The sequence below is a fragment of the Daucus carota genome, chromosome 6 (assembly GCF_001625215.2).
Source record: "Daucus carota subsp. sativus chromosome 6, DH1 v3.0, whole genome shotgun sequence".
Taxonomy (NCBI): Eukaryota; Viridiplantae; Streptophyta; class Magnoliopsida; order Apiales; family Apiaceae; genus Daucus; species Daucus carota.
This window is the reverse complement of record NC_030386.2, coordinates 20,747,600-20,763,490: the sequence shown is the minus strand read 5'-3', so window position 1 is coordinate 20,763,490 and position 15,891 is coordinate 20,747,600. Positions and strand designations below refer to the sequence as shown.

Here is a 15,891-nt window from a genome sequence, read left to right as displayed (position 1 = left end):
ATTCAAAATTGGATATTTATAACTTCATTTTAACATCATTATAATTTTTTTCTAAAATATTATATGATGATGTATTATGATGAGTGTTTTTAGTATATGAAACTGTTTAACAGTGTATGCGCATGTTATAGAATTATTATAGTATAGTATAGATAAGCCTATTCTATACTAAGTGATATGTCCGTAACTAAACTAATGGTACTATCAATCATGCAATGTCATCAAACATTTGTTTAATCTTCTTTTTTTTACATCCAGTACACCTTATTGTTTTATAGTCATTTTCTTACAGAAGTTGACTAAAAGTGAAGTAAAAAAAATTAGGACCCATTTTCTTCTTTCGCCCCAGGACCCTCAAATCGTATGGAACGGCCCTGCTTGGAAGTTCGTATTTTTCGTTTGTATCGATAATTGGGCAACATAAACCAAACTAACCAGGTGTCGGAAGATTAAGTTTTTTAATCTTTGTTTTTCTTTGATTTAATCTTTGTTTTTACTTAACCAGAAATATTATTGTCCGACAATGTTATGTTTTCTTAATACGTAGGTGAAGATCGATCACATGCAATCTTCCATATATTATTATTACTACGTATAATTTCAATAACTCAATAAACTTAAACTCCTCTCGGTCTCTCCATCTGTCTTATACACCACTATATTTTAACATGTAATAATGCAATCATGTTGCTTCACACTCTTTTAATACATTTCGATCACAATCATATTAAACGGCTGCGTCGGCCGGGAGGGAGCACGGATCACACGTGACTCTTGAAAATAAAGGATCCTCAAATTCGTAATTTATTCATATATAATAAAATTGGTTTATTCAATCTAAAATTATAATTAAACTAGTTGAGAATCCGCGCGTTGCGGCGGCTTATAAAAATTATATTAATGATCCAATATTAATATTTGTAAAATAAAATAATTTTATGATTGTCTATAAAAAGTATATTAATGTTTCAAGTTAATATTTGTAGGATAAAATAAATTTATATTATAAAAATCTTGATATAATACAAATACTAATATATAAAATTGCAAAATTGTACTATAATTCATGGTGAAAAAATAAAAATAAATTTACACACGTAATTAACAATTTAAACCATGACGAATCTTAATTTTATTTGTTTTTTTTTTTGGAAAAGTAATCATGTTCTTACATTGTCACCTTCCTCCAATTTTTTTAGATTGATTGTGCACAAAAACATTTAATTTAAATATAACTACCCTCTTAAAAGTTGCTTGAACGGAGCAAATAGATAATGCATGAATAATTTTTTCATGTATACAAAGTAAATAATATAAAATTTAACAACAAACATATCCGATGAACAAAACAAATATTATAGAATAACCAACAAATATACATCATTAATAGTTAATTTATTGACATCAACCATCAATATCCTGTGTTTGGATTTGTCGACTCCAATATAACAGTCTATAACTACATTTGCTTGCAACAACCTTTATTGTAACAGCATTCACTTATCGTTGCAGAAGAACGACACCTACGAGTTAAAAATCGAGCAAAAGAAAGATATTTTTAATTTTTGATATTTTTCATCCAAAAATTTCAGAAAATTAAAAAATAGAACGGAGCGATGTGAGAGTCACCACCTACACACCCCTCGCTTCTCCCTTAAAAATCGAGTAAGAGAACTATCAGGTAGGTTTGTGGTATTGAGAGAGGAGGTTGTGTTTAGATAATCCGAAATCCTACGATCTATACGGGTATTCATAGGTGGAGAGAGACTTGTTTGCTATTTTTTTCCCATAATTAAATAATCTGAACAAAATCAGATTAAAATTTTCAAGCTATTATATTCCATAAATAATCTGTCTTTCCCATAATTGAATAATCTGAAACAAAATCAGATTAAAACTTTCAAGCTACTATATTCCATAAATAATCTGAAACAGAATCAGATTCTGAAACTTGCTTCTAATATACCCGAAACTAAAAAAGATAGTTCTAATTTTTGATATTTTTCATCCAAAAATTTCAGAAAATTAGAAATATAAAACGGAATGATGTGAGAGGCACCACCTACACGCCCCTCGCTTCTCCTTTATATAAGTGAGAGAGGAGGTTGTGTTTAGATGATCCAAAATCCTACGATCTATACGGGTATTTATAGGTGGATAGAGACTTGTTTGCTACTCTTTCCCATAATTAAATAATCTGAACAAAATCAGATTAAAATTTTAAAACTACTATATTCCATAAATAATCTTTCTTTCCCATAATTGAATAATCTGAAACAAAATCAGATTAAAACTTTGAAGCTACTATATTCCATGAATAATCTGAAACAAAATCAGATTAAAACTTTGAAGCTACTATATTCCATGAATAATCTAAAACAAAATCAGATTCTGAAACTTACTTCTAATATACCCGAAACTAAAAAAGGTAGTTCTAATTTTTGATATTTTTCATCCAAAAATTCCAGAAAATTAGAAAAATAAAACGGAGCGATTTGAGAGGCGCCACCTACACGCCCCTCGCTTCTCCTTTATATAAGTATATTGATTTCATCCAAAAATTCCAGAAAATTAGAAAAATAAAACGGAGCGATTTGAGAGGCGCCACCTACCCGCCTCTCGCTTCTCCTTTATATAAGTATACTAGTGAAAAAAGCCGCGCTTCGCGGCGGCGTTATAAATTTTGATATGAATAGCATAAAAATTATTTTGAGTAATCTTCCCGTTAAACATATCACTAATAGAAAAACATTATAATTTAGATATTAGTTTGAGTCGCTTTACTGTCAAACACAATACTAATAAAATTATTCTAATTGTGATAAAAATTAATTTGAACCGCGGTACCGTTTTAACAAAAAAAAATATTATAACATGGACAAAAAATTATTTTAGCCACTTTCCCGTTAAACATAATACTAATAGAAAATTTATTATTATTTAGATAAAAATTAGTTTTGGGCCGCCTCCCGTGCCCGTCAAACACAATACTAATCAAGAATCATTTACATAATTATAAGATCAATATATGATTCCTATTTTATATATCCTATTTTATTTTGTAATTATTTTGAACCGCCGTTTTAACAAAAAAAAAATTATAACATAGATAAAAATTATATTAGCCACTTTCCCGTCAAACATAATACTAATAAAAAATTTATTATTATTTAGATAAAAATTAGTTTGGGCCGCCTCCCGTGCCCGTCAAACACAATACTAATCAAGAATCATTTACATTATTATAAAATCAATATATGATTCTTATTTTATATATCCTATTTTTTTGTTAATTATTTTTATTTTATGATTCCTATTAAAACCTGATTTTTTAAATATAATTCTATTTCTTTTAAGATTACTAAATAAGAAAAAAATTGTATCATCTTTAGAATTCAATAAGAAATACTAAATAGAAAGGAAAAGAGTTGTATCATCTTTAGAATTCAATAAGAAAAGAGTTGTATTACTTATAGAATTCTAACCTTATTTTTCGAATTATAATTATATTTTCTCTCTGAAGATTACTAAATAAGAAAAAAATTGTATTATCTTTAGAATTCAATAAGAAATACTAAATAAAAAGGAAAAGAGTTGTATTATCTTTAGAATTCAATAAGAAAAGAGTTGTATTACTTTCAGAATTCTTAGACATGATTTTTTGAATTATAATTATAGTTTATATCCGAAATTTAAGAAAAATCAGAAGACTGAATCGAACAATTCTAGAGACGCCCGCATCCTCCTTTATATATATATATTGATTGATGATTGATATCCATCACTGGTCTGATCAGGGAGTAATTATTAACGACATAAGTTAACAACTTAAATTTTAGTAGAAAAAACACTTGATTGGCTCAATTTGCAAGTAAAATATTTTTATTTGAATGATATTTCGAAATATATTTCTTGTTTACTATGTACATTGAAAATGAAAATTAATTTCTTTAAAGAATATTTAATTTATATTAAAATAAAAGTTAAAGATTCAGTTTGGTGATTCAAGTTGGTTTGTGCCGCCTTGATTGACCGTGAGAAAATCAACTTTAGCAGTCCTGCTTTTCTGGAATCCGCCTTATATACCATATACCCCCTTCATTTCTTACGCAAATTAGGAAATCCGAGTAACAACCATTGTAAATTTCAAAATAGTTGAATAATTAGTACGGTCGAGTATATAAAAACTCCACTAATAAGAAGCCCTTTTTGCCGATTACCGACGTTCAAGCTTAAGTTTATCAGACTAATAATCGTCATATTAAAAAAAAAATCAAAAAAAAATCGCGTGTGAAAGCTTGGTCACATGTGTTAACACTGTGCCCCTTCGCGCACAGATTCGATTTGCCGTTTAATTATACACGTCCACATCGGATATCGTGGACGAATACAATCTGACAATCTGTTTTATATTTTTTGAACAATAGCGTAACAGAAAGGAAGCAGTCTACCAACCTTCTAAAAACCAATCAAAATTCTGTTGCACGGTCATTAGTCAAAAATTACTACTTGAAGTAAGCATAAATTCATAATTTCAACCGTTCTTACTTGTCCGATATTTTTGGTTAGGAAAATTTAGATTATCTTCGATAAAAAAGGGTTTTTTTTATTAAAAATATGGTGCCATGTTTAAATTAAAATTATGAAGAATATAAATATTTCTTTAGTTTAGACATTTCATGGCACAAAATTTGTCAATCGCGTTTAGTATAATTTCAAATCATCTATCACTATAATAATTAAATAACTTTTTTACACAAGATATTATTACATCTTATTCAAGTAAAATTCAACAATTTTTAGTTAGTTATTATTTTATCTTATTTTAGATAACATGATTAAAGATACTCTTTCAGCAATATCATATTACTTAATTCTGTAATTAAAATTATTACTAACAACTTTTCTGGTATGTGTTTTTGCACACACAATAAACACAAAATTTGATAAATTTTTTTTAATACTTTTTAATAATGATGGACCACCTACAAATACACAACCACACAAATTAAACATATCCAAATTCATAAATTTTAATTTTTAGCATGTGTCATAGACACATACTAAACAGACCGTATTATTAATTATCTATTCTGCTTAAACTGCAAGTTGTTCAATTATTTTAGACATTTTTTTTTGCTAAATATTTTAGACATTTTTATCTTAGTATTCATGCAATATGCGACAGTCGACAGATCTGTCGGCCCGTGGGGATGTCAATGAAAAATATAAAGCGATCCAAGGACGGTTCTGAAGAATTATCCTCGAAAATACAATGCGCTTACGCAAAATACATCAATAATTTAATTTAATATATCCCGTGGTCTTGCGTTAGCTTGCATCAAGAATATGTTTTTGATAATGCAATAAGAATCTTACTAATATCATTGCAAGAAGATTAAAAAAATAATATTTATTGATTGGCCCGGTGTACAAAAATTATGCCTGCTTGGGCAGCGCGACTTATGACTTTTTCTGCTAAAAAGTCAACTTCTACTCTTCTTGACCGTTTGTGTAAAGTCAGAATATTTATAAAAAATTAAGAATGTTATTTTTTATTTCATGATTTCTACTTATTTTTCAAATAATTTAATTACTTATAAATCTTAATATACTTCTGATATCTAATTCACTTTACTCTCTAAGAAAGAAGTACTTTGTTTTTAAGTTTACTCAAACGGTCCCATTAAAAGTTTACCCACCCACTTATTCCTGACCTAAAAATTATTCCCTCTTATTTATTTATAAAGATCTTTTAATTTTAAACACATTTTCGTGGAGCTTGTAATTCGACTTGGGCGGCTCGCGAGCTCGCCCGACTCGAACTCGTTTAAGTGGGCTCGGCTTGACTCGACTCGTTAAATGAGCCGAGTTCGGGCAAAGATTTCGGCTCGTTTAATTAAAGGAACTGGCTCGACTCGACTCGTGAAATTAAACGAGCCGAGTTCGGGTAGAGGTTTGGGCTCGATTAAGTGTAAAATTATACGAGCTGGCTCGCTCGACTCGATAAAACCGGCTCGTTTAGCTAAACGAGCCAGCTCGACTCGACTCGTGAAATTAACCGAGTCGAGTTCGGGTAAAAATTTAGACTCGATTAGTTAACCGAGCCGGTTCGGCTCGACTCGAATAAACTCGCCCGGCTCGACTCGGCTCGAATTACAGCCCTAAATTTTCGTGTTAAACAATTGTCACCATGTATCAAGATCAAATAATAAGAGTTCAAATAATAAAAGTTTTTACATGACAGCATGGTCATGTCGAAGATTATGTGATCGTGTCGAAACAAGAAAACTTTGTAATATTTCCATTATAATATTGTTTATCCAATTTTAATTAAAAAATTTAATGGACGGGGAAGATTACTCAATAATATGATATTAAAGTTCTATTTATCATCCCTCGTAAAAACTAACACTAGACATTATTTTACTGACAATTAACATTGCAGTTCCATAAATTATGTCAATATAAATTTACAATAAAAAAAACCCTAATCTCATGAGAATCGGCCGTCTCATCTTCCTCTAACCCTAATCTCCATCTCTTCTGCCATCTCTATCTCCACCTCCATCTCTATCCCGTATCTTTCCATCTCAATTCTCTCTCCCATGCTAATCTCAATTCCTAACCTCCGATTCTCCATCCACAAAATACAACTTCTCTTGTTTTTAATTTTCAATCAATAAACGTCATCTTTTAGTTTGTTTCTTCATCAAATAAAATCGAGTTTTGCAAAGAACTCGAAAAACCTTTTTGGATTTTTTCGTTTACTTCTGTTTGAATTATTGTTTGTGTATTTGAATGTCTCGCTTTGTGCGATGCGTTGGTTGTGTTGAAAATGAATTTTATGGTGTACCGGGAGTTGTGGAAATCTCGCATCAACAACACTTTTGACATGTTTATAGCTGGTGTCCGACAGGTAGATTGCTGGGGTATGTTTGGAACGATAGTGGATATCACATGTGCTCACCTTTCACAAAAAATATCTGTTCATGACATGAGGCCTCTAAACTCATGAGTCCTATGAATTTTGCACTATCCATGTAATTACTTCGAGTCTGTGAGGGTCAATTATGAAGCTACTATTTTCGGTGGATATGCCGGTTGGATAGTCGGAAAATCATCATATTCATTTTTAATTTTAAGAATATACGTATTCAAGTAGTTAAGCAATCCAGAAACAAAGCGGCTAATTATTTAGCTCGTTGGTCAATTGTGAAGCTACTATTTTCAGTGGAGATGCCAGTTGGATTACTCGGAAAATCATCATCTTCATTTTTAATTTTCAGAATATATGTATTCAAGTAGTTAAGCAATCTGGAAACAAAGCGACTAATTATTTAGCTTGTTTATTTGTTTTTCAACCTGGTTGCATAATCAGTCGGGGGTTTGTCCCGATTGAGTTTCTTTCAAATTATTAATAAAATACACTTTAAATTTGGCAAAAACAAAACATTATAGTTCTAAAAAAAATTATCCGCACATGATATAATATATTTATAATATGATAAAACGACTTATTTTATAATAATGTAGTTCGGGAGTTTGTCCCCTCGTCTGTTTTAATAAAATCACCCGCAAGGGTTGGTTCAACTTGTTAAAAGAGGGGACGTGTATCCTCTTGGTCACGGGTTCGACTCTTGAAGCGATCAGAATTTGTGATTATGCCTCCTGGATCAGAGTCTGTCGCTTAAGTGCTGTTTATCTTGGTTCACGTAGTTTGCATGCTATTGTGTACCCGGTGCGCATCCGAAGGGTAGTAGCTGTGGGTTCCTACGTTTAAAAATTTTTAAAAATCATATATTTAGTGAAATATAAATCTTAAACCACTTATAAAAATTTCCTTATTGAATGCTGTGCTGAATTAAAAGGGAAAAGCTCTGCAAATCATGGCGTATATAAAATCAGTTTCTCCTTTGTGTCACACCCAACGGCCGATGTCAAATTTTCTTACGAGTATATGACTCGTGTCATGTATTACGGGGTTGTGGACTTTTTTAAACTCTAATTTTTGGGGTCAACCAAAACAAATTATGTAATGCTATGTAATTCCTTATCTAGACCCAGGCCATGTGCATGTTTGGCAACTCGAACTGTTCTGGTTTATTTATATACTCATTAAATTTATCCAAACATAAAAATAATATCACATCCAGAAAATTTTATCACTAGACTTGTTCCCGCTACTAACTAATCATTGAAATTATTTTAATTACATTTATAGGAAAATTACTGCAAATCTTAGTAATATCTTTTTTCCCTTTTTCTTCTTTTATTTGTGCAAACGAGAACAATATCACTAAAATTATTTATATATGAATAAATAAGTAATACAATTTCTATAAATATCATCACTAACATTATCTACATAAATAATTAATTATAAACTTGTGTGAATGAATTTTTATCATCCAGATCATATCACACTATATATATATATAGTTCTTTCCCTTTGCTTCTTCAATTACATACATAGTAACATTATCCTTACAATTATCGAAATACACAAATTAAAGTGTCATCTTATCATTAATATTATCATTAAACTTTCGTTATGGAAAGTTTATCATAAAATTCATCTGAAATCAAAATATCATCCTATTTCACACCATTATAAATAATACGAAACGTGTTTGTTTATTCATATCATTAGCTAACAAAGTGCAAAGTATATTTCATCAAAATAATCAAAACAATAAAATGGCAGGGAGCAAGAAGATCACATATGCATCGCTGTTTGTAATGGTATTGGTGTGCATGAGCATAAACAATATAGCTGCAGATGACAAGCCTAAAGAGACTTGTTGCGGAGGATGTTTTAGCGTTTGCAGCACTCCTCTGAATGGTCAGGTCAACTTGTTGTGTCTTAAAAAGTGTTGGAACGATTGTGCTAAAACCGGCCAGAACTGCGGTCCTGCGAACTTGCAGAAACAACCTTAGCGATATTGTTATTGTAAGCGTGTTCATAATCAATTACATTATTATTATATTATTATTTAGAGGGTTGTTAGCCATGATTAAATATGGTTATCTTAGTTTGTTTCTCGAAATTGTTTATATTATGCTGTATTCAAAGTTGAATAAAAGGAGTAAATAAATCTTAATATGTATTTGTGGGCACTTTCTTTTTAATTGCTTTTATGTTAGAAAAATTATGATAACAAACTATGGATATTCGAGATTTGAATAAAATTAAATAATGTTTATTTATCATCATGTATGTTCAATTAGATTTATGACGTAATACCTGTTGCGGTCAATGTTATGCTGGCGGCTTTTATGCGTGCGATCTCAAAATGTGCCTCAAACTCTAACAAGGTAGACTGTGTCCAAGAGTCTGTTTACAAGGGCGATTTAAGAGTTTATGTTCCTCAACAATGGACTAAATTTTTTAAAAAAAGTTAGGAATTTCAAAAATATTCTGAATTTTTTTAAAGTTCTAATACGATAATTTTTTATTGGTTTCATCCGCAATAATAATAATGAAATACCACCCAATTAAAGTGTTATTTGGGAATATTTTAAAATTTTATTTTGTGGTACAAAATTATTTTAGAGTTTAAAATAATACTGAGTATATAAATGCAGAGACAGATAGTAGTTGTATATGTGAATTTTATTATTGCGATTCGTGCTTTTTTATTTGAATAAAATTAAATAAATTTTATTTTATCATCATGTATGTTCAATTGGATTCATGACATGATAGCAGTTGCGGGCAACGTTATGCTGGGTGCTTTTTATACGTGCGACCTCAAAATAAGCCTCAAACTCTAACAAGGTAGACTGTGTCCAAGAGTCTATTTTACAAAGATGGTTTAAATTTTGGTGAAATAAATATGTATATCAATTTAAATACCGTACACAGTGAAAAAAAACCTCTCTACGGCATTCTAATGAGCGTACATGGCTCCATTTTCATCTCCGCTTCTTTATATCAGGGTACCTTTACGGCTTTACCATGTTAAATTATCGTTAAGATAAGAGCACCCTCCTGGTTCTAAAAGAGAAGGATCCCCTCTAATCGGATGAGATATGCCACCCCATCACTCCAAAGAAAAATAGGACAGTGATCAAAGTGGATCCCATTATTTTAGAAATCACAAGTTGGCCATCGTTTTTGACTAGAAAAGTTGATGGCAAGTGTACATATATAGACAAAAGCAATCAAGTTCACCTCCAGGCTCAGCTCACCTGCCACTGACTTGCTTGACTTACAAAAGTGTAAAATAATACTCCTCTATTCATACGGAGCTGAGTACTCTTAACTTTTTGTTATATGAAAAAAGATAGTAATGATATTCATAGCTGATTATGGCACGTAACTTTAACAGCCTGATATTTAAAAGCGACGAATAGAGTTTGAACCAAAGAAGAGTTTCCGTTTCTGTTTTAACCTAGCTATCAGTCACCGATATGTATACAGGCAAGTGATTGGATGATAAGCCCACTCCAAGTGTAAATTCAAAAAATTGGAATTTAGCATGATTCAAATTCTATTTCAATCTAATCAGCATAGATTTCCTTCATCATTACTGTATGCATATATTTCAATTTTAGATATATTAAAAAAAAATCATCATTAATTTAATAATAAAATCAACAATCAGACAAAGATAAAATGTGACAAAATAATTCGAAAATGATAAAATGTTACATAAAATAAGTTAAAAGAATTAAAATGTTATATAAAAAATGGGTCCGGATCCCTGGCATATAATTGCCACGGACTGTTTATATAGCCCACAGTTTCTCAGGATTATATTAAAATTTTAACATGTCCAACGCCTTTTTATCGCTGGACGGGGATATTCTCATAGCGTTGTACGGGAATATTCCTGTCCAGCGATAAAAAAGCACTGGACATGTAAAAGTTTTAATATGATCCTGACCGCTGGATATGCATCCAACGGCCCAGAAACTGAGTGTTACTTAACTCTTCCACAACCATTAATGGCTGTGGACCGCTACCCATAAAAAATATACTAATTCTTAAAATTAGTATATTCTTTCCACAAATACTCAATTAGTGCATTTCGACGTTCAAGTTGGATATCTTTATCTTTATTTTGTTTCATATTTTCTTGCAATAATATTTTTGGGATTGAATTAGGGATTAGAGATGAAGTAAGGCAATTGAAAAGTAACACTATCTCAAAACAACCGAAATGGAGAAATTTAATAATAAAAACTATCGGAGAGTTGAACAAAGGGTTACAGTATCAAAACGAAATGGCTAGTCATCTTTGATGATTTGGATTCACATATATTTTTGTTGTTAATCTCAGTCAAAATCTTAGCCAATAATATACTTATTTCGAATTCTATTGCTGAAATATGTTTAATGATAATATATAGTCCAGTAATGTTAGACTCTAATTTGTACAGATTATAATCTTTTTTAGTACTAGTAGTAATAAAATTGTATGTTATACTAATACTACTTTAAATTATGAGACATTGCATGTATATATAAATATATTATTTATATATTATAAACGGGTTTCATATCATGTTCAGATTCGGGTCAGAATAAAATGGGTTTCGGGGTTTTGGGGCCGGGTTCGAAACAGTTTAATATAGTTCGGCTTTAAATCAAACCTGAACATGAATCGAAATATTCAGGTTTGGTAAAATTCAATCAGATCGGTGCGGATTAGATATCCATTGGTTTGATACAAATTGTCATCCCTAATCTCTCCCATGTTCAATAATTTCATGTTTGATTTTTATGTTATATAAAAACTAGATTTAAATAGAAAAATATATATATTTCTTATCAAAATAAATTTTAAATTTTGATGTAGTTGCACTGATTTTTAAAACACTGTCTAGCTATATTATATATAGAGATTTCATATATATAATTTATTTCGATTTGAACACACTCAAACTATCACATTTGTTTAGGATGAGAGAAATAAAGTGATGAACAATATATAATAAAAAGGAAATATGTTCATATTTAGTTATCCAGTCTAATCTGATGACGAAATTGATCAAAATTTGAACAAGCAGCACAAGTAATCCAAGAGGGGAGCAATAAATAAAGCACTTAAATAATATTTCACACAAGTGACAGGGATGTGAAGTGTGTGTAGAGTATCAAGGTCCCGCCTCCAGCAGGGTCTATTTAAAGAGCAGTAGTGCAACATACAAGGCCACGCTCACATGTAGATTTCACCCTTTCTTCTTACCACATGTTGATTATTTGTATTAGCCTATAGCTACATACATTTCATACTATCCATATTCCATCCTCAATATCCATCCATCTATAATGGCAATGGCTGACCCAAAAATACTGGAAAGGACCGCCTTTGACCCTGTTAAACCACCCAAGAAGAACAAGTATGCTCTTGGTTGTGCCGTCCTAGCTTCCATGACTTCCATCTTGCTTGGTTATGGTTAGTACCGTCTCGACAATATTTTGAAAATTATATATATTTCGATTTAAATGAACGGTTCTAGTAACATAGTGTATCGTTCTAGGTTCCATGACTTCCATCTTGCTTGCTTATGATTAGTATCGTCTCGACAATATTTCGAAAATTATATATGTTTTGATTTAAATCAACGGTCTGAGATAGTGTAAGATTTGTGCATGTTTTCGTATTGGTCGATAAATTAATTTTGTGTAAATGATCTTAGATATTGGAGTAATGAGTGGAGCATCAATCTACATCAAAGATGACCTCAAAGTGTCCGACGTGCAGATCGAGATCCTCATCGGAATACTCAATCTGTACTCCCTCGTCGGCTCCGCCGCTGCTGGAAAAACGTCAGATTGGATTGGCCGGCGTTACACCATCGTATTCGCCGCCGCCATATTCTTCGTCGGAGCTCTTCTCATGGGGTTCGCCACCAACTATTCCTTTCTCATGGTGGGCCGGTTTGTGGCCGGAATAGGCGTGGGTTATGCTCTCATGATTGCTCCGGTCTACACGGCCGAGGTTTCTCCAGCGTCGTCACGCGGATTCCTCACATCTTTCCCGGAAGTTTTCATCAACGCCGGTAAGCATATATCAGTCTTGTTAAACGGTTATGCTAGACATGAATTTTTATGTTACTTTTGTCCCTAGTATATGTATACGTTGCCGGCACCTAACTCTAAAGGTGAAACATCATTTATTACAGTTATTTTGTGTACTCCTCGTTACTTTGAAGATACTAGGAGTCTTAATTGAAGTATTAAAATTTAGAAAGCCATAATTTAATTTGCAAGTGACAGTGGAGTAATTTCACCGACATAGATTCCGTGCAGTTATAGTTATTACTAACCATGACGGACAATAATGCACCAACATGACTTATATTTTTTTTAGCCGTGTCTGACCCGCTTGCGCCTATCTCAACTGATTCAGCTAGGCTACTAGCACACTCATACCCCGAGTGTGGTAGTCCATTAACGGGAGTAAGCTTTAAGCGCCACTGTCCAACCATCAGGGTGACTTATATCTTCCTTGTTTTATAATATAAAAAAATATAATTTGAAAACTGTTTAGTGTGAATTATAATCCTTATATATTTTTTTTATTATTTTTAATAATAATAACTTCAAATATGTAGTTACAATACATGAAAGTATGCTAAAAAGTTGAAAGACCTGTAAAAATAGAGTGGGCGATAGTCAAAGTTGTGAGCAGTATTTAGTAAAGATAGATAGCTTATCCTTTGTAGCAAGATTAAACATTTTTAGAAATTTATTTAAGGTCAACCAATAAACAGTGGCGACTGCACTGCGTTATTATGCACAGGACCATACTACTAGCTACTTCTGTGTTGGACATATATTAAGAAGGTGATTCCAAAGTGCAAGTCGGTATTGCAATATGTACAAGAAAACACAGCTCATTAACCATTTACTACAATCTTTCATTGTCTCGGTTACCCGATTCTTTTGTTTCCTTACCAGCTAGCCACATGCTCCTTCACCTATTTGCTACAGCTAGCTCTTCCTAATTAGTATATTCTTGATTCCGTTTGGATCACCATATAAGAATTCAATTCGGTTATTTACTAAATTGTTGTAATCTAACCGAACTAGTTATACGCTCGAAATTATTTTCAACTTTAAAATGAAAAATGTTTATTTGTTTAATAAGTCACGTGTCATTTGGCCAGGTATCTTGCTCGGATATGTATCGAATTACGGATTTTCGAAGATGTCAGCACACCTGAGCTGGAGATTTATGCTCGGAATCGGAGCGGTTCCTTCTGTATTTCTAGCCCTGGGTGTCCTAGCCATGCCCGAGTCACCTCGGTGGCTCGTCATGCAGGGCCGGCTCGGGGACGCGAAACGCGTCCTCGACAAAACCTCAGACAGCCCAGAAGAAGCTCAGCTCAGACTCATCGACATCAAAGAAGCCGCCGGCATTCCTCAAGAATGCAACGACGACGTCGTCGCAATCCCCAAACGCAGCAAAGACGAAGCCGTGTGGAAAGAGCTGCTGCTCCACCCCACTCCAGCCGTGCGTCACGTCTTGATCGCCGCCGTGGGAATTCATTTCTTCCAACAAGCAAGTGGCATAGACGCCGTCGTTTTGTACAGTCCCCGAATCTTCGAAAAGGCCGGGATCACTAACGATAACGAGAAGCTACTCGCCACCGTGGCCGTCGGATTCACCAAGACGTGTTTCATCTTGGTGGCCACTTTCTTGCTCGACAAGATCGGACGGCGGCCGTTGCTTCTGTCCAGCGTGGCGGGGATGATCGTGTCATTGTTTCTGCTCGGCACAGCGTTGACCGTCATTGACCATACGGATCACAAAGTGACGTGGGCCGTGGCTATAGCTATATCCGGAGTCATGGCTTACGTGGCGTTCTTCTCGATCGGGATGGGGCCCATTACGTGGGTCTACAGCTCTGAGGTGTTCCCTTTAAGATTAAGAGCTCAAGGGTGCAGTCTCGCAGTGGCGATGAATAGAGTGACGAGTGGTGTAATTTCAATGACATTTATATCCTTGTACGAGGCTATTTCGATCGGTGGGGCCTTCTTTTTGTTTACCGGGGTGGCTTGCGTGGCATGGGTGTTCTTTTACACTTTACTCCCTGAGACTCAGGGCAGGAATCTCGAAGAGGTGGGTTTGTTGTTTGGGACTTACTTCAACTGGAGATCAACTCTCAAGAAGTTGAAGAAAAAAGAGGCTAATGATAAGATGAACAAGGAAGAGGCTGAGTTCAAAACGACTACAGCTCCCCAAAACTAGAATTAGTTAACATGTTTTATATGTATAATTATATTATCAAATCAAATCATACTTGTGTATCTGCTTCCCCTTATATGCAAGTTGCAACTATATAGTTTACCATGAATGGTAGTTTGCGGGAGTGGCTAAAGTAAAAAGGACACTAAATTTAGCAAGTAATGGTATAACGATTCCGGATTCCCGACATACATATGTTCCGGTGTTTTTTTAGGAGAAGACATTAACAAAAAATATTCTAACTTATATATACCAGGAGTCCAAGAGTACTCTGTCTTCTGACAGATAAATTACTCAAGAACCAAAACTACATTATTGCACTTATTTTATACACACGAACAAGAAGAAGATGTGGATCGAGATGTGCTTGTTCTGATTAGTTTTGTCAGCAAGCAACAAGTTGGTGCCAAATCTATATCCTGCAGGGGAATGGGGAAAGATACCGCTTCATACTAGGCCCGACTCGAGTAAAATGGGAGTCTTGTGTAAAAAAAAATAAATTTGACAAAATATAGCCAATCAAACCCTTTCGTCACAATCACAGATACTCCCTCCGTGTCCCCTGAGTAGTATACATTGGGGGACGGGGACGCGGCACGGACTTTAATGCTCCTGTAAAGTATAGTTGTGTAATTTATTTTTAAAATTTTCTTTTTCTGAATTAAAGTTTGGATGTTATATTTTT

The 15,891-nt window shown here is 33.1% G+C and overlaps 2 protein-coding genes across 2 annotated transcripts in view; both read left to right on the top strand.

Moving 5' to 3' along the window:
- LOC108227605 (uncharacterized) overlaps window positions 1–15,891 on the top strand; it is an 88,449-nt gene that overhangs the window by 61,262 nt on the left and 11,296 nt on the right. The gene's annotated exons all lie outside the window — the stretch shown is intronic.
- Window positions 12,148–15,315, top strand: LOC108227602 (polyol transporter 5). Its single transcript, XM_017402843.2, has 3 exons — window positions 12,148–12,407; window positions 12,652–13,014; window positions 14,125–15,315. The coding sequence occupies exons 1-3, from the start codon at window positions 12,281–12,283 to the stop codon at window positions 15,207–15,209; spliced, it is 1,575 nt and encodes a 524-aa protein (XP_017258332.1). The 5' UTR covers window positions 12,148–12,280; the 3' UTR covers window positions 15,210–15,315.